The sequence below is a fragment of the Pelodiscus sinensis genome, chromosome 1, assembly GCF_052426305.1.
Source record: "Pelodiscus sinensis isolate ZL-2025 chromosome 1, ASM5242630v1, whole genome shotgun sequence".
In the NCBI taxonomy this organism is placed as follows: Eukaryota; Metazoa; Chordata; order Testudines; family Trionychidae; genus Pelodiscus; species Pelodiscus sinensis.
In genome coordinates this window covers 327727005-327746721 of record NC_143052.1, presented here as the reverse complement: position 1 = coordinate 327746721, position 19717 = coordinate 327727005, and the positions used below count along the sequence as shown (strand labels likewise).

General features: G+C 44.4%; 1 protein-coding gene across 4 annotated transcripts in view; it reads left to right on the top strand.

The window, feature by feature from the left end:
• Positions 1 to 19717, top strand: part of HEPHL1 (hephaestin like 1) — a 63481-nt gene that overhangs the window by 15282 nt on the left and 28482 nt on the right. For all 4 annotated transcript variants that reach the window (XR_012900753.2, XM_075919362.2, XM_075919361.2 and 1 more), the window contains 6 exons: positions 3887 to 4099; positions 5005 to 5184; positions 6988 to 7242; positions 9424 to 9592; positions 15086 to 15225; positions 15397 to 15528. Coding sequence is in view for 3 of the 4 variants with exons in the window: in XM_075919362.2 (XP_075775477.2) it covers positions 3887 to 4099; positions 5005 to 5184; positions 6988 to 7242; positions 9424 to 9592; positions 15086 to 15225; positions 15397 to 15528 (1089 nt within the window). In the remaining variant the exon portion in view is untranslated. The remainder of the gene's footprint in view (positions 1 to 3886; positions 4100 to 5004; positions 5185 to 6987; positions 7243 to 9423; positions 9593 to 15085; positions 15226 to 15396; positions 15529 to 19717) is intronic.

The window sequence follows — 19717 nt, the reverse complement described above, 5'->3', positions numbered from 1 at the left end:
ATAATTTTTTTTCCTCATAGTGTTCGTGTTTTTACAATAAACAAAATGGCTGTGTCTACACTGGCATGAATTTCCGGAACTGCTTAAAACAGAATACTATTCCGTTTTCAGTTTTTCCGGAAAAGGAGCGTCTACATTGGCAGGCTGCTTTTCCGGAAAAGCCCTTTTTCCAGAAAAGCGTCTGTGGCCAATGTAGATGCGCTTTTCCGGAAAAGACTACTGGGCTGTCTACACTGGCCCTTTTCCGGAACAGTGTTCCGGAATAAGGACTTATCCCCGAGCAGGAGCAGAATAGTTTTTCCGGAATAGCGGCTGATTTTGTACAGTAGAGCATCATTGCTTTTCCGGAAATTCAAGGGCCAGTGTAGACAGCTTGCAGCTTATTCCGGAAAAGCGGCTGATTTTCTGGAATAAGTGGCCCAGTGTAGACACAGCCAATAATTATGTGTGAATGAGGGGCGGCCCAAGGCCGTGTATGCCCCAGAGCAATTAGTGTGTATTTGTTCTATATATGTGACTTAAAGGAGGTTACATTGACTAGAGTCACTGTTTCTCGTATGGGGGAACATCATGGTTCCAGAATGTTTTAATTATTAATGGGAACCCATGTAATTCCATAATTCTTTGCAGGTATTCTTCAGGCCTTTTAAGGCGTCAGGCTCCAAAAGCTAAATATTTCTTTAGTGTGGCCATTAAAGCAAAGCCAATCTGGTGGGGAGGGGGCTGGTACCCCACTCCCAGTCCTTCTGTTCACGTGATGCACTCCTTGCTTCCTTCTAGTTCCTTTTTTGTTCACCTGTGGAGAGAGTGTTAACATTCTCCTAGCCTAAACAATTACCACACTATTATCCTTTCACTAAATTTTAAAGTTGCCAATTGATTGCCAATTGATTGGGCCCAGTTATTAATTTTGTTTTGTTGAAATTCATGCTTCTGCTTTACTCAAATTATTCTTTCATTAAAAACTATATTCTACACACAACAACATTTGCAATATGTATCACAATTAAGACACAAAAGACAAAACACAAACTTGTACAGAACACAAACTTATGTCATGACAGTAGAACCGTGGTGTTTTTTTTCCTTTAGTTGATTTTCAGCTGGCACCAGCGCTTTCTGATTATCTGAAAGACAAAGAAAACATTTCTATCCCTGTCAGGGTGGCACATTATACCTTAAAATACCCCTTTTTTTTAACAGATGTTCTTTGTTAGTTTTGATCAGCTTGTTGTTACCTAATGATATGCTTTTATTTTGCATACCAGCTTCAGAAGGTTTGAGTGGATTACTTCATTGTTCAATTATTAAGCTAAAAGTGGCATGCCTCAATTTCCCTCTTATACCACAGATCAGGTTTAATGTGTGAAGCTATAATGCTTTTCCTTAGCACAAGGTGTTGGCCCGTTACTGTTCCAGCAAGCAAAAAGCTTTTCTTTTCCTGAAAAGAATCATATTCAACTTTACAGGTTTACTTATTAGCACAATGTTAATAATAATAATAACATTAAATTTTCAAATAGGCGCTTATGAATATCTTGTTTGTATTTGGACAATTTACTTCAGGGGACAGTGGATTTTATATTTCTGTGAAATAGTCAGGCAGTCTGTATTCACGTGCAACTTTGGATCTGAAAGCAAGCCCAAAGTGTTATCAATTCAGCCTTGAACAAAGAAACAGTGAAGTCCAGAGCTTGGATTCTTAAAACAATTATTTGTTTTCTTAGAGAGTACATTTAACCTTAAGGATTGAATGTATAGATTTCATTCTTTTATACAGTTAACCAATTAATTTTCAGTAACAAAAGTGTCCGTTGCCAAATGTTGAAATTTGATTGTTTCTTTGCCTGGATTATTGAAAGAGGCTGCAAGAAATCATTTTCAAATCAGGTTTCCTTCTCACACATTATGACAATTGCTTAATTCCTTCCACTCTCCCATGGAGTCACTTCTCACCTTCGCATACCCTTTAATCACTTGCTATGTCCCTCATAAAACTTTCCTCATTCCTATTAATTTAACTTTCCAATGATTGTATTACTGCTTTCCTTATTCCTTCTATTTTGCCCGTCGGGCTCCAAACCTCTTACCTTCCCCTTTCATATGCTTTTTCCTTCTTATGGTCCATACTGATTCCTGCTAAATGACTTTTGCCAATGACACAGGTTTGTCCAATATTAATTTGGTAAGGAGGGTGGGCTTTCCAGTTAGCCCCCACACCTCCTGATTCCTTTCAATAGGTAAATCCAAATGTTTAGTATTGTAGTCAGCTATTACTAATTTTAAACTTCTTAGTACAGGCTGTGGGGGTATGCTTAGATTGATCCCCATCCATTTTAGTCATTCAGTGGAGTATCCTCTCCACTCCCTATCAGTTCAGAACCAATTAATCTTCCTCATTTCCACAGGCTATCTAAGTGTTGCTATTAATGCCAGTCACAGTATTATCTGAATATTTGTGTTTTAATTTGGACACAGATACTCATTCTGTATAAATATCAAATAAGGATTAAAATTCTAAACAAGAAATATAAGTTGTAAGGGTTTTTCAAGATTCCAAGGTTCTCTGAGATTCCAAGTGTATGAAATGATGTATTTTTCTCAGTATTAAACAGGACACAATGCATATATTTAATTATTGCAATATCCCACGTCAAAACCTGTTGGCCTCAGCTCAGAGCCCCATTCTGGTGAAAGAAAGTGATGACAAGGGACAACAAATGACAGAGGAAGTGGGGATGGAGACTTAGGGTATATCTACACTTCCTCCCTAGTTCGAGCTAGGGATGCAAATGTAGGCGACCGAAATTGCTAATGAACATGGGATTTAAATATCCTGCGCTTCATTAGCATGATCTCGCCGGCGCGTTACTCCACTCAACAGCTGTTTCGAACCAGGAAGTGCACACTGGGACGTGTTAGTTCAAACCAAACCCCTTGCTTTGAACTAACGTTACTCCTCAAAGAGTAACGTTACTCAAAGATGAGTAACATTAGTTCAAACCAAGGGGTTTGGTTTGAACTAAGGTGTCCCGGCACACACTTCCTGGTATGAAACAGCTGTTGAGCGAAGTAACACGCCGGCGAGATCATGCTAATGAAGTGCGGGATATTTAAATCCCTGCTTCATTAGCAATTTTGGTCTCCTACATTTGCATCCCTAGCTCGAACTAGGGAGCAAGTGTAGATGTACCCTTAGAGAAGGTGAGGGCAGGAAGGATGGCCCAAGGAAAGGGTAGAGAAGGGGTGGAAAAAGGATGTTGAGTTTGTGGGATTAGGCTGTTGACAACCCTACCTACAGCCCAGATTGAAATACATCCAAAATTAAATGTCCAGGAATAGGATCTTCCTGGGAATGTATGCATTTGTCTTGGTATGGGAGCCAGGCACATGGGCCAGTCCTGCTGTCTCCTAGGAGCTGCCATCGCAGATGCCTCTGGTAGCCTGTGCAGATTTTTATGCTAGCAGCACGTAGAGCTACTCGCATGGAATTAGCATGGAAGTAGATTGTTTCTTTGATACATCTTTCTGCATTGTATATGTTTCTTTTGTCCTCTGTTCTTCTGCTCTTTGATCTGTAGTGGCAACCTCTCAAAAGTGATCAGGCATACATCAATATTACCAGTCTGTTATACATATTGTCTTTTGAAAATTGTACTTACTAATATTGTGGTGGCTTTTTATTCTAGAGGATATTCTCAGAATTACTTCTTGATTTGTAAATGATTCTGTGACTTTAATTGCTGCTGTCATTGGTCTGTTTGTGAAATATTTTATTAGGTTATTTCTAAAAATGCCACAAACAGAAGAAATCCCATACTTATTTGGGATAACCCATTTTTCCAATATGCTTGGCCTTATGTTCCCTTTTTCTTTTACACATTAGGAGCCCTCTACCCAGATGGAACAAGTGGCAAAAGCAAAGAAGATGATTTTGTTGTTCCTAATGGAAATTATACATATACATGGCCAGTGAAGAAAGAATACGCCCCCACTATGGCAGATCCAACCTGCCTGACTTGGATTTACCATTCGCACATTGATACACCTCGAGATATCAGTTCTGGGTTAATCGGACCGTTGCTGGTTTGTAAAAAAGGTGCAGAGCTGAAAATAGTGAGGAAGACCCTCAGTTTTTGTTTTTGTTTACAGGTGTAAATTTATGGGCTTGATTGTGTCAATACATAGCTTATAGTAAGGGGCAGTTTATAGTTGTGCCACTCTAGGAGCACCCCAGGTGAGGAATTATGGATCAGAGACAATTCCTTTGCTATTTCCCTCTTGCTCCAGAGGGCAGTAATTTGTGACTGGCCCATCCCCACACAGGATTGTTGCCTCGGTTAAGGCAGGGATTGCATGATGGTGAGATCACGTCAGAATAGAAAACAAAAATAATTATCAAGCAGCTGCCTCATTCACAGACTACCACCCACTCTGCCAACTGAACAAGGTAGTGGTTCTGTGGAAAAATGGCATGTGATCATGTCATGAAAGACTCTTGTACAAGGTACAGTGTTAAAGTTGTGCAGACTTATAAGTGCTTTGGTTAGAAACCCTAATGTTCGTCCAATGCAGGCTCTTTTGTACGGAATATATCTTATATATGCTCAAGCATGTCAGATCTTCAGTGCATGGAATGTGCTCTGTACTTCTGAAATGATAACTTGGCCTGTGTATTTTACATGCCAAATGTATACCTACCTTGGGGCAATGTTTATACTTCCTGGGGAAGAGTGAGGCTTTGTTATGGAAGGGGCTAACCTAATCTCAAACTCAGCCTGCATCATTCAAGAGCCTTAGACCAGTTTTTCAGAGGGAAACCTAGACATCTTCCCACCTGAAGCTAAATTAACATTCCTAGTAGGGTTGTTCAAATAATCATGCTGAAATTGGTCTTGCAGCTTAAAAAAACACTTCGGAAATACGTACCGTGAGAGCACACATGTTTACATTTAACTAACTCTGAGTTTATGTTTAGTACTTTCCCTCTTGTTTGCTGTTTAGGAAGTTTAGATGAGTCCTTGATACAAAGCACCGATGCTGCTAAAGGCTTTGCCCTCATGTACAGCACTGTAGATGAAAATCTCAGCTGGTACATTGACGCAAATATAAAAGCTTTCTGTTCAGACCCAGCCACGGTTGACAAAGAGGATGAAGGTTTCAAGAACAGCAATAAGATGCATGGTAAGCAGCCACAAGCTTGTCATGCAATAGCAACTAGACTGTTTTCATGTCTGTAATATATTGTTGTACTTTATTGATAATATTTAGATGTCTTTCCTTTCCCTGTTAATTGGCAAGAAATTAAAGCATACACTAAAGATGGGCCAGATGATTAACCTACTGTACTGGTAGACTCCCCTCAAGTCTATAAGCAGCATGACGTGTAGGGCCCAGGATCTGGTGAAAGCCTGGCTCCTGGTGCCCATCTCTGCCACTGCCTTGCTCTTTGAACTTTGGCAAATGGTTTAACCCTCTTGTGCCTCAGTTTCTCCATCTACAAAAGAGAAATGATGAGCCTGACCTTTCGTAAAGCGTTATGAGATGTGCTGTTGCTGAACTACTGGAAGTGACAAGTGTCCAGGGCTCTAACATACTTTACAAATAATAGGCCATATTCTCAGCTGGTATAAATGTGACATTGCACTATTGCAGTCAGTGGTACTAGAGCCCCTGTGCACAAAAGCTGTATTTACATACCTAAATAAAGGGCTAGATTTTGAAGTTAATGGACTGGTGGAATCCCCCTCACTAGAGGCTTTTAAGAATGGATTAGACAAAGTTTACCTGGTCCTTTCTGAGCACAGGGGCATGGACTAGATCACATACTTCTCAGACAGAGGTCTGTATGTAGGGATCAGTGCTTATCAACCTGGAGGTTGCAGCTCCCAGAGGGGCCATGGGACAGATTTAGGGGATTGGAAGGGCATGGCCAGCATTAGGGAGTGACAAGCAGGGCAATTGCCCAGGGTTGCATGTGACATGGGACCCCGAAAAGCTGAATTATATGCTTCAGGCCCTTCTCCTGTGGCTCAGACTTCAGACAAGGCTCATGAGTGAAAAATAGGCTCAAGTGACACACTGAAATGTAAATACAATATTTATATTCCAGTCAATTTATTTTATAATTGTACTGTAAAAACAAGAGCCTGAGCAATTGGTCAGTACGAGTGTGCAGTGGCTTTTGTATTTTTATGTCTGATTTTGTAAGCAAATAGTTTTTAAGTGAAGTGTAATTGGGGAGTATGCAGACTAATCAGACTCTTGAAAGGGGGACAGTAGTCTGGAAATGTTGAGGACCACTGGACAAGGTGAGCTCTCACAGTTTTTTTCAACTTTATGTTTACGTGATTTTACGATGTTCAGAGGCACTGCGTATCCACAGTGTCCATTAACTTGAAAATCAGGCTATTTATGTAAGTACTTAACTTCAGATTTCAGTGAAAACTTGGCCTGAGTGACTTCCCTAGATCACCCAGAAAGTTTGTAACAAATAGTGACAGAATCCAGGTCTCTGGGTGCCCACACCTGGGATCTAATTGCAAAGCCCTTTTTTCCTATTTCCCATCTGGAACTATTGTCACAGTGTTTGCACGCTGGTTTTCAGTCGCAGAAACCGCTCATCCTTTCAGAACTGCTCTTTAGGTCAATTAAATATGGTATAAATTATTTATATCCATATTATCATAGCATATAATCATGGACCAGGATTCCACTGTGCTAGGTGCTACACAAGCATAAACCAGACATACAGTCCTTTCCCCAAAGAGCTTACAATCTAAATATACGAAATGAGAGAGGAGATGGATACAGACACACAAACGGGAGGGTACAAAGAGGTTGGTTTTAACTGTCTGACATGGATATGGATTCAGCATGGACATTCTGAAGGTTTATTTTAAGGAACAGGCTTTTACATTCTTTAAATAAGAGTCACTAGCAATCTGTGCTTTGTATCTCATGGGTTGTGTTTTGTTTTGCTTTTAGCTATTAATGGTTACATTTTTGGAAATCTCCCCACTTTGGAGATGTGTGCCGGTGAATTCATATCTTGGTATTTGATTGGAATGGGTAACGAGATAGACATCCACTCTGCATATTTCTATGGTCATACCATCACTAACAAAGGCCATAGGGCAGACACCGTCAACCTATTTCCAGCGACCTTCATTACAGTGGAAATGATTGCAGGGAATATTGGGAAGTGGCTGTTAACCTGTCAAGTTAGTGAACATTTACAAGGTACAGTCATATGGATCTGGCAAATCCTTCCGGGAAGATGCTGAGTTAGATATTCTATAGTACAGATATCAGACTAGAAAAGAGAACTCAAGGAACAGGATCAGGATTGGGAGGGGGGTCTATATTTTTCCAGTTCATTAACTGCTCAGACTGACTTGTTTCATGAAATAAATTTCATTAGTCTGATTTCAGTCACTGACAGAAAGCTATAGGGGACCAAATCATGAGCAAATGTAAATGACATCACTGACTCAAGTGATTGAAGTTGGTGCACACAAGAAGGGGTTGCCAGATCCAACTTTAACCATTACTTTTTATATATATACTTTTGGGGAGCAATGAATGCAGTATCCTTTGTATTGCACTGTCTTATAGAAAACTGTTTTTTTTACATTGGAAAAAAAGTCATGTCGGGTGAACCATTTCATACTTTTTCTGTATAAAGAAATCTGATAAAAACGGTCTGTTTCTAGAAGGCTGGTTTCTAGAGACTTTTGCATGAAAGAACTTAGTATAGAGCTCACACCCACCTAACAGACTGTGGGTCTTATTGTGCCAGCATTGGACAGGCTATGTTTACACTACGGGGTTCTTCCGGGATACCAGGGAATGTGTCTGCTCTTCCGCTTTTTTTGCGAAAGAGCAGATGCGCTTTTTCGGAAGCCCTGCCTTCCTCCTTCCACGAGGAAGAAGGGCTCTTCCGAAAGAGGTGGCTTTTTCGAAATTTGGCGCAGTGTTGACGGGCCAAATTTCAGAAAAGTCTCTTCCAAAGAAACTATCGGAAAAAGGTACGCAAATTGTAGAGCGCAATTTACATACCTTTTTCCGATACATCATTGTAGTGTAGACATAGCCACAGACTGTCCAATATAATATAGAGCCCCTGTTCCAAAGAACTTACAATCTCAGAGTCAGAGTCTGATCCAGAGATTCCCATTGACATCTATGAGCTTTGTATCAGGCAAACAAGGCTTGATTTTGCCAGGTGCTGCCCACTCTTACTGAAGTCAGTGAGCAGTGAGGTTGCATCATACCTTTTAGGAGATGCTCAGGGCCTCAAAGGATCAGATCCTAAAGGCCAGATTCTGCCATCCTTAGTGAAATCCATGTAATTAAAGGGGCACAAATACCTTTGAGGATCTGGACCTTGACTAGTACCTTGCTCCATGAGGAATCCCTTTGATTTCAATGGTATTACTTGTGAAATAATGTGCCATCCTGAAAACTGTAAGGGTGGCAGAATTGGGGTATGTCTACACTACCCCCCTAGTTCAAACTAGGGGGGGTAATGTAGTCATACAGAGTTGCAAATGAAGCCAGGGATTTGAATTTCCCGAGCTTCATTTGCATGAAGCCGGCCGGCGCCATTTTTAAATGCCGGCTAGTTCGGACCCCGTGCCGCGCGGCTACACGCGGCACGGACTAGCTAGTTCAGATTAGGCTTCCTAATTAGCCTGTTCCATGAGGCGTACAGCTAGTTCAGATAGGAAGCCTAATCCGAACTAGCTAGTCCGTGCCGTGTGTAGCCGCGCGGCACGGGGCCCGAACTAGCTGGCATTTAAAAATGGCGCCGGCCGGCTTCATGCAAATGAAGCCCAGGAAATTCAAATCCCTGGCTTCATTTGCAACTCCGTATGACTACATTACCCCCCCTAGTTCGAACTAGGGGGGTAGTGTAGACATACCCTTGGATTCCATCTAACCTGGGTAACTCTTCAAACATACACATTTTGTTCAGGCATCCAAATAATTTCTCCCAGTCCATGTAGCTTTCTCTAGTGAAGCTTTGCGCCAGTAGAAATTCCTGAAATCATGGGCAATGGGTAGAAGAGACAGGGGAAGGCAATGCCGTCACAAACTGCAAGCCCAGCCCTACCCACTTCCCCCCCCTGCCCCAACCCTGGCCCCTCTTCAGCATGTTTCCTCCAGTCTCCATGGGTTGTCTGGACTTTAGCCCCACCAAAGCCAGGGCTGTGCCATCAGCCCTCCCCCCGTACTCTGTCTGGGGCTGGCGAAGGCTGGGGCCAAGCACCGCCCACTGAGGGGAGGGATGATCTTTCCCTACAGTGGGTGGGGGATGCTTAGTTTCTATGGGGCCCTGGGCTCACCCACCATCCATACTTGAAATTGTGAAATCTGCACTTTTTAAAGAACTGTTTGTGGATTGTTTCTGCATTTTAGCTGGCATGAAGGGACTGTATCATGTTCAGACCTGCCATAAAAATGTTTCTCAGCCTTTGTTGGCTGGTCAGGAAAGACGGTATTTTATTGCTGCTGAAGCTGTGCTATGGGATTACGGCCCTGAAGGCTATGATCAGTTCACGGGTCAGGCCCTGAATACCACTGGCAGGTACGTGGCACTTCACTCTGATTTTTAACCTAAAGAGCATAGGTGGATTTTCACATCCACCTAACAGATTTGCACACTGGATTAGCATTAATTCAAATGGATGTCCAGTGTCTTTGAAAATCTCAGCTGTTGTGTGATAGGCTGCCATAAGGGTGAACTCTTTTAAAAAAAATCTGTTGTTGATGATGATGATAATGATGAGTTGTATTATGATACTGCCCAGAGACTCTAATCAGGATCAAGGGCCATTAGGGTTAGATTTTGTACAGACACTTAGGATGACACAGGTCCTGCCTTCTAATATTTCCACTCACTTATGTTTTGCCTTGAGATTGAATGTAATAGAATGAGCACAAATTTGTTAGCTTGGTTTTCTAGATATATTAATATATGTAACTGGTCCTTTCATGTCAAATAGCTGTGTTACAAATCCCATATATATACAAATTCCATGCACCTGTGAAATGTAACCAGGTGAAATGAAGCAGCAATTTGGTGATGGAGATGGTGGTGTCCACTTGAAACTACAGAGGAAATTTTGATAAGTAAAATGCAATTTCTCTGTCTAATCTGGATTGTGCCTAAAGTATCAGATGTTAAAGTGCCTGTTTTATCTTCTGTAGCAGGGCAACTTAGCCACATTGCAGGAGTACCTGGGCATAAGCCAGCCCTGACTTTGACAGGATGGGTCATACCTGGGTTGAATCAGGTGATCCCAGGGAGGCAGCAGCAGGAGTATCATGTAGAGAGACTAAGGGTAAGGGAGCAGTGCCAAAGCTCCAACCAGATGGGTGGGATATTTAGGATTCTCCTGAGGCAATGTTGATGATCTTGTTCAAGCGCCTTCAGGTGACACTTACATGTTGTCCAGGTTTCACATGCATACAATAGTGTTGGAACAACCACTGCACGGTACACAAGGAGCTTTGTCTTGGCACTGATGTCCTGGTTCTCAAAGACCCTTCACCTCAGGTGGGCAAAAGCAGAGCTTGCACAGCTCAGGCGATGCTGGATTTCCATGTCAATGTTGACTTTGGCAGAGAGGTCCAAGGTACGGGAAATGCTCCATGTTTTGCGGCAGTTCTCTGCTGAATTTAATAGATGGTACATGAGATTGTCCCATCCATGAGAGTAGATGGTATCCCTGGGGAGAACAGGTGCACGAACACTGGTATCCTGAAAGAGTCGAACATGACCAGCATTGACGCTATCATCATTTACCAAAAACTTTGTTGGACTGGTCACATGGTCCAGATGCCTGATCAGCACCTCCCAAAACAGATCCCAAGCTGAAGGAAGGACAGAGGAGCATTGGGGGCCAGAGGAAGCGATTTAAGGACATGTTGAAGGCAGACATGAAAAAGTGCAGCATCGGTGTCGACACTTTGGGAGAACCTTGCCCAGGACCGTCCCTAGTGGAGAGCTTTAATCTGTGAGGGGGAGGCGCAATTTGAGAGGTCCCACTGCAGCACAGATGAGGAGAGGCAGAGAAGTAGAAAAGAACAGCAAAAACTGCCCTGCATCCTTCCAATAGCCACCTGCACTTGCCCCTTCTGCAATAAGACCTGTGGCTCCAGAATTGGGCTGGTCAGCCATCTACGGATCCACAAATAGGAGGGTGACAGGAAGACATCCTACTCGTTATCGAGTGACTGCTGAGAGAGAGAGATAGGTGGGGCTTATAAATTTGTATTCTGTGTTGGGGACTCTCTCGGGATTTTTCATTTGTGATTAAGGATTCTTGAGGTTTGTGTGAACTTTATTTGACATAGTCAGTCCCAGAAAGGGGTGCTGTGAGCCATTACTGAGGCTAGCTGGAGTGCTTAAGGGTATGTCTAGACTACAATTAAAGACCTGCAGCTATGACAGCAGACTTGGGCTCATGGGGCTCAGGGTAAGGGGTTGTTTAACTGCAGTGCAGACATTCAGCTCTAGGATCTTCCCACATCTCAGGGTCCTACAACCTGGGCTATAAGCGAGGCCTGAAAGTCTACACTGCAATGACAGATCCTGGTAGCCTGAGCCCCATGAACCTGAGGCAGTTGACATGGGCCACCCAGGAAGAGGAAGTGTTAACAGCAGGTAACAAGATTAGCTAACACACACAAGCCAGTATTAATTTCTCTGATACCTTTTGGAAATTTTGGGAGATTTTAACTTCTCCGATACCTTTTGGAAAACAATTTCAGCAAATTGTAACATCTACTGCAAATTCTTCACATATGTCAAGGACAACTTTCTCATTCGGAAAGTTGAGGAAACAATTAACCGTTTTGGATCTGGTTTTGTACAACAGGGATTATTTATTAGTGGTGAATGTGAAAGTGGTCAGGAACTTGGGAGAAAACTATCATGATTTGGTAAAATTCAAGATCCTGTGGAAAGGACAACATGAAAACAGCAAAACATGGATACTGGACTTTAGAAAGATGGATCTCAGAGAAATTGTAGGCAGCCTATGAAAAGCCCAACTAGGAAGAAAAAGGAGTTAAAGGTGTAATAGCAGAGGCCAGCTTCAAGCTACTCCAATGCAGAGAAAAGATAAGGCAATGAAAGGTAGGATTTATCAGAGAAGTATACATGGGAATAGCGTAAACATATAGGCTACGTCTACACTGGCCCCTTTTCCGGAAGGGGCATGTAAATTTCACTAGTCGTCGTAGGGAAATCCGCGGGGGATTTAAATATCCCCCGCTGCATTTAAATATAAATGTCCGCCGCTTTTTTCCGGCTTTTAAAAAAGCCGGAAAAGAGCGTCTAGACTGGCCCCGATCCTCCGGAAAAAGTGCCCTTTTCTGGAGGGTCTTATTCCTACTTTGAATAGGGCACTTTTTCCGGAGGATCGGGGCCAGTCTAGACGCTCTTTTCCGGCTTTTTTAAAAGCCGGAAAAAAGTGGCGGACATTTTTATTTAAATGCCGCGGGGGATATTTAAATCCCCCGCGGATTTCCCTACGACGACTAGTGAAATTTACATGCCCCTTCCGGAAAAGGGGCCAGTGTAGACGTAACCATAGGGACAAAATCAGTAAAGCCAAGGCAAAGAATGAGTTACGGCTGGCAAGGAATGCTAGAGACAACAGGCATATACATCAGCCAAAAAGAAAAATCAAGGATGGTATGGATCAGCTGATTAATAGAGATTGTCAGCAGGTAACAGAAGATGAAAGAAGGCAGAGCTGCTCAATGTTTCAGTCTTCTCACAAAAATAATATGACTGGACAGCTAGCAGATTATCATAGACAAAATAAGGGAAAGGATGCAGATCAAAATAAGTCAGCAGGGCTGCATGCTAGTTAGACAAGGATACTGTAGGAATCTTGGAGCCACTGGCAATATTTTCAAATTAATGGATAACAGGAAAGGTCCTGGAAGACTGAGGAAGAGTTAATATAAATGCCTATCTTTAAAAAAGAGGGAGAAGGAGGAGCTGGATCACTCAACTTCAATACCTTGAAAGCTCTTAGAGCAATGCATAAAACATTCAATTTGTGAATACCTGGAGCATGAAGGGGTAATCACTAGCAGCCAACATGAATTTACTAAGAGCAAATCATGCCAAACCAGGTTGGTTTCTTTCTTTGACAGGGTAGCTAGTTTTGTGGATAGGAGGAATGTGGGTTAGTAAGGCTTTTGGCACAGCCCCACATGTCATTCTGATAAGTAACTTGGAGAACTGCAGGCTCAGCAGAACTACCATTACATGGATATATAACTGGTTAAACAACCACAAACAAAGAGTAACTATTAATGGAACCATGTTGGTTGGAAGAAGGTCCCAAGTAATGTTCCCCACAGATCTGTTCTGGGGCTGCTGTTTAACATCTTTATTAATGACCTGGATGTGGAATAGGGAGCATACTGATTAAATTTGCAGATGACACAAAGCTAAGGGGATTGCTAACACTTTGGAGAATAGAACTGAAACTCAGAGGGATCTTGATAAATTGCAAAACTGGGCTGTCAACAATACAATGAAATTTAAGAAAGACAAATGTAAGGGGCTTCACTGAGGGGAAGAAAAAACAAAAGCACCAATTTGCAGCAGCGCTTCTGAGAAGGATCTTGGAATGGTGATGGATCACAACCTCAACACAAATCAGCAATATGATGCTATTGCAGAAACTAAAACTAAAAACAATTAAAAAGGAAATGCAATTGTAGGTTGCATTAACATGTATAGCATGCAAGTTGTGAGAGGTGATAATACCACTCTCTGGGGCACTGGCTAGGTCTATGATAGTCAGGGCCGGCCCGGCCATTCATGCGTTTCGGGCCCTGGGAGCGCAGCACCGCCCCCGGGAATGCGACGCATGTGTGGCTCTGCCCCTGGGCACATGGAGCCCCCTGTCCACAGGCACCCAGCACATGTGTGGCCCCGCCCCCGGGTGTGCGGCGCATGCGTGGCCTCGCACCCAGGCGCGTGGGGCATGTGTGGCCCACCCCTGGGTGCCCAGCACATGTGTGTGCTGCCCCGGGCGTGCAGAGCATGTGTGGTGCCGCCCCCGCCTGGCTCAGCAGCCCCATGTGGCGCCCCCTACAATGGTGCGCCCCGGGCGGTAGCCCGGTTGACCCATACCTTGGGCTGGCTCTGATGATAGTGGTCATCATATATTTGAAAGACTGCCATGAAGAGCCTGTCTGAGGAGGTTGTGGAAGCTTCTTCACTGGAGGTTTTCAAAAGAAGGCTGGATGGCCAGATGGTTTAGACACAAAAAATCCTGCATTTTGGCAGAGGGGTTAGACTAGATGACTTTTGTGGTCTATGATTGTGTTCTTCACACTCCCCTCCTGTCATTTTGAACAGCTACAATCCACCTTTCTAGAATTTGAAAGCAGATGATTATACTAGGACGTAATTCTGGAATGAATAACCTGCCAAAGTAAGAAGTTTCAGACAAATAAACCAATCTCTAGGGCTGGTTCTGGATCTGCAGCACAGGTCGATTCTTATACTGCACTTTCTGTTGGTTAATCTCCATGAAGAGCTGTCATTCATAACCAGGGGAATTCCACTCACAATACAGGCTCAGTATATATGATGGCATCTGAACTCTAGATCTGAACATAGGAACATGACAATAACAATAATATTGAACCTGGTAAATTATAAGACTAGCCATACTGGATAGAACCAAAATTCATCTAGTCCTGTGCCCTGTCTCATCTGATGAGGCTATGTCTACACTATGGAGTTTTTTCCTGGATTCCAGGGAACACATCTGCTCTTCTGACATTTTTTGTGGAAGAGCAGACACGCTCTTTCGGAAGCCTTGTAAACCCCATTTCATGAGGAAGAAGGGCTCTTCCGAAATAGGTTTTTTTGGAAAAAAAAAATCAGAAAAAGGTACCCAAATTGCGGAGCGCAATTTGAGTATCTTTTTCCGAAAAAGAAGGGTAGTGTAGACATAGCCTGAAAGAATGATTTTTCCTCTGTCAGAAGTGTTATGAATGTGTATGACCATGTAGTCAGTCTGATTTTTTTATTTCACAGTGAGTCTGAACCATTCTTTACACGAGGGATTGATAGAATAGGAGGACGATATTGGAAAGTACAGTATGTGGAATATACAGATGAGAAGTTTACCAGAAAGAAGAATCAAACTGAGAGTACAATGCACCTAGGAATACTTGGTACCGTAAATATTTTCAGGTTCTATCATTCTATCATTTGTAAACATGCAATTCCATTCCACCTCACTGTGAATTTTGTGTTGAGAGGATAATCAGCCCCATTCTGCAGAGGGAGCAATATTTTGATGCTTAGCAGTTTTTCTAAGTGATTCTTTTCATGTACTGTTTTAGGTCCAGTTATCAAGGCTGAAGTGGGAGATACTTTGTTAGTTACTTTTGCCAACAAAGCTGAGAAGAACTATAGCATTATGCCACATGGTGTGATCTATAGCAAGCAATCTGAAGGAACACCATACTTAGATGGTAAGTTTCAGCTGCGTGGGTGATACATGTAGGATCATTGACATCTGATTTGTGCGAAGCTAATTCTCTTCATTGTTAGCATTATAGCTTTGTCTGCTTCATATATTCATAGATATTAAGGCCAGAAGGGATCATTAGTCTAGTCTGACCTTCTGTATAATATTATACAGGCAATAGAAATACATTCAGTTATGCCTGTGTTGGATCCTCCACTTGGATTTACACCAGACAATGCATTGGAAACTAATAGATATTTTCCCATCTTGTAATGTAACATGAAAATCCTAGACCTGATTATGATCTCAGCTGTATTAGTGGAAATGTAGAATAAGTCAAATGTGGTCAATGGAGCTATACTGTATTTGTACAGAGTAACTGATATTAGAATATGGTACCGTGGCTCAGTTTGTCTCACATCTTTAAATATTACTGTTCTTTAGGATATTGCTGTTAGTAGTTTAAGATCTCATCTGAGCTCCTTTATTTCTGCCCTCTTGTGCCCTCTTCCCATCTCAGCAGCATTGCTTTGATGTTCTAATTACAATAGCATATTGTGATAAATCTGGAACATTGAGCAGCAGTTGAGGAACCTTTTGCTGATGTAAAAGCAGCAAAAAGCAGAAAGTCCATGTCAATACATAAACGTTGACATGGAATCTCCTACATTATAAATTAGGCCTGAATGTTCGATTTCCCTAATCCAGGGGTTCCCAAACTTTTTGACACGGGGACCAGTAAATCCGTTCGTGAGCTTTCAGAGGACCGGTAACATTCATTTGCATATTTGCATGTTCATTAAGCAAATGACGAATATGAAAATACGTTGGTTTTGGTCCTCCCAAAGCCCCCAGGGCCAGCTTTAGCAAAGCTTTTGATACGGCCATCCACAACATTCTTACCAGCAAGTTAAGGGAATATGGATTGGAAACATGGACTGTAATCCAATAAAACCCTGCACCACCACATCGTGTATTGAAAAGGGGCCCATTTATTTTCAGAAAGCTGATACCATCTTTGGAATTTTTTATCCATATTCTCATTCCAGATGGTGAATGCACCAGGCTCTCTCCATTCTGACACATTGTATTGCCTTTAAACCTCACTGTCAGCAGTGGGGATAGTTAAAAGGCACTGCTTTTACATTTTTATTCAGGATCTGTGTGTGCCCTGAACTGTCCTGCTCCCCGCTGGCCAATTCTCTCCCCCCCCTCCACCTTCCCCCGCCCCCACTTTGGGCCAGCCCCGCTGTCCCCGCGAGCTGATTCTCTCCCAATGTCTCCTGGCAAGCCCTGCTGCCCCCACCAGCCCTGCTTCCACAGGCTGGTTCCCCAGCCAGCCCTGCGATCTCCCTCAGCCAGCCTCACTGCCCCCGCCAGGCATTCCTCCTCCCCCCCCCCCGTGATCTCCCCATGCCAGACCCACTGCTCCCGCCCCCCTGTCCAGCCCTGCTTCTGCCAGCCGGTTCCCCCTTCGCCCCCCAGCCAGCCCTGCTTCCACCAACCGGTTCCCCAGCCAGCCCCGCGATCTCCCCCAGTCAGCCTCACTGCCCCCGCCAGGCGTTCCCCCCCACCCTCCGTGATCTCCCCTGGCCAGCCGCACTACTCCCCTCCCCCCCGGCCAGCCCTGCTTCTGCCAGCTGGTTCTCCCCCCCCCAGCCAGCCCTGCTTCCGCCGGCTGGTTCCCCTCCCTATCTCCCCTGGGCAGCTTCACTGCACTGATCCTGCTTCCCTGCGGCCCATATCCAACCTCTCCCCCCTTCCCCTCCACAGCCAGCAATAAGAGCTCACCTGGTAACCCTCACTATGCCTCTGCCGGGAGCCTGAAACATACGGCTGCATCCGCCCAGCCTGGCTGAGGGCTTGGGAAACCCAGCGCTGCACGGGCAGTCCAGGAGCCCGGAACATTCTGTCAGCCATGCTGAGGCCTGGTATTTTTTCCTGCGGCCTGGTACCAGGCTGTGGCCCATAGTTTGGGAAATGCTGCCCTAATCTAAGAATATTTCTGTGTAGTCTCTGAAGTGCTCTTAGTCTCATTTGAAGCATTCAGCAGAAGGGCATGTTGCTTGTTGGCTGAACTACTTTGTTTTGACTGCCCTGTCAGTGCTCACAACTAGCACACATATTCCCAGCAGAGAGCTATACAGAGCGAGTAAATGGAAAATATAAACAAACTAATGAGATCAATACAAACAGCAGCCACACATGCTGTTATGCTTTGTGTCACTGATCTCCCAGCATGTAACATGGTCATCCAGCAGTATAGTGCCTCTGAAATACGACCACCCTGAGGCCTACCTTGACGTCATTGGTAAAGACCCCGCTGTCACCAACGTCAGCAGTCTCCCCCTGATTGTAGTGTGCTTCTGCTCTGTCTGCTCACATTCATGTTCTGGTCCCAGTGGGAGCTCTCTAGTAATAGGGCTCTAGGCAATACACTCATTGCTTTGGCCACATTTGGCCTGGATTGACCTAAGTAGCTGACTGTACCTGGCTGAATTATACAGCTTTATTTGTTATGTCTGGACATATTCTCCCACCCTGCAGCTCACTCCTAGTCTGTGGCCGAAGGTTATCTATCTCCAAAGCAATGCTGTTTTGCTTTTTAAGAGCTGTCATGTTTCATCCTTCACTATAAATCTTCACTTTTGGATGCCTTATAGAGTGGTTTGTAGCACATATTATAGCCCCAAGTAATTACATCTGTACACTCATTCATAGGCCATCTGAGCCTTCAAATGCATCCTCCATGGTCCTGCTGAAATACCGTGACAAACAGAGAATAAAATGTGCACAGCCTGCCAATGGCAGACACATTTAATGGCAGTGAAAAAACCAGCCCAATCAATGAGTTTCTCAATCTTAAATCACATTTTGAGCCTGATCTTGCTCACACTGAAGCTAATGGATGTTCCATTGTGTTTGAAGGGTGCAGAATCAATTCCTTTTCTTAATTGTCTGTCGCAGGGGGGTCTTCTCCTCTTTATCCCAGGGGGTAGGATTTCATGTCCCTGGTCTGTCTGAATCCACAACCCACCCCATGTGACCAGTAAAACACCTATGGTTAGGCCCCTCTCTTCAGGACCAGATGCCCTTATGGCCAGAGTCAATGTGTAGCCCTTTAAAGCAGGGCAGGAAGGCCTACTAAGGCAAAGTCAGTACATCAAAGTCAGAGCCTGGCACTTTAACGTCAGACAAGACAGCCCAATGGCCAGAGTCCAAGGTAAAGTCCAAGGCGGGTCCTTTAATGCCAAGCTGGTCAGCCCACTGGCCCAAGTCAGGGAATCAAAGTCAAAGGCTGGCCCCGGGCCCACCCTACTCCACTGGGACCTGGCCCAGGGCCTTGTGAGTGGCGGAACGGTCCACCACTCCCTCTGCAGGGAATTCAACCAAAACAAGCCGAGGATCTCGGGGGAAGGAGAGGCCTCTCCTGCTCCCTCCCTGGGCCACTTCCTACCAGATCCAACAGATAAGCGTCCCACATAACTGGTGTGTCCTCTGGCTCCTCAGGGGCCACATATCCCTGGGAATCTGCAAGGGTTGTGACCCAGCCATTGTCGGGGACTCCGCTGCTCTCAGCTAGGTGGCTAGCGGCGGCGGTGGCGGCTGCTGCTGCTCTGAAGCTACAACCAGAGATCCTTCTCCCCTGCCAGCCCGCCCAGACTGAGCCTCTCCCCATGCTTTTATACCTGGGCCACAGTCTGAGCATGCCCAGCAAGGCTACAGGGGCATGGCTCCTTCAGCCAGGATAGCCTGGCTAAACCCTGCTTGTTCAGTGTGGGGCTGGTACACCCCATCACACCATCCTAGAAAGTCCGTTTTGTGCATCTTCACTCAGTGGTGCTGACATTCTCCATGACAGATGTATAAGTAGTTAACATTGTCCATGAGTTTGTGGTAAATGGCAACATAACAAACCTTTGCATGATAGCAGGGGAGCTGACAGCCTCGCTAAGCCCCTGGAGAAGATGGGGGGAGGGAGGTGCAGCACCCCCCCCCCCCCACTGCCCTCAGCACTGTCTGGAACGTGCTGCACAGTGCCCCAGCCTTCCTAGGCAGTCTTGAGAGCTGCGTGGAATGTGCCACATGGCACTCCGGCAGGTATTTATAGAGCCTAGGGCTCCAGCTGCTAGTAGTTGCCACCTTTGCCCCACCCTCTGTCGACAGGCCTGCATGATAGTTACCCCCTTCCA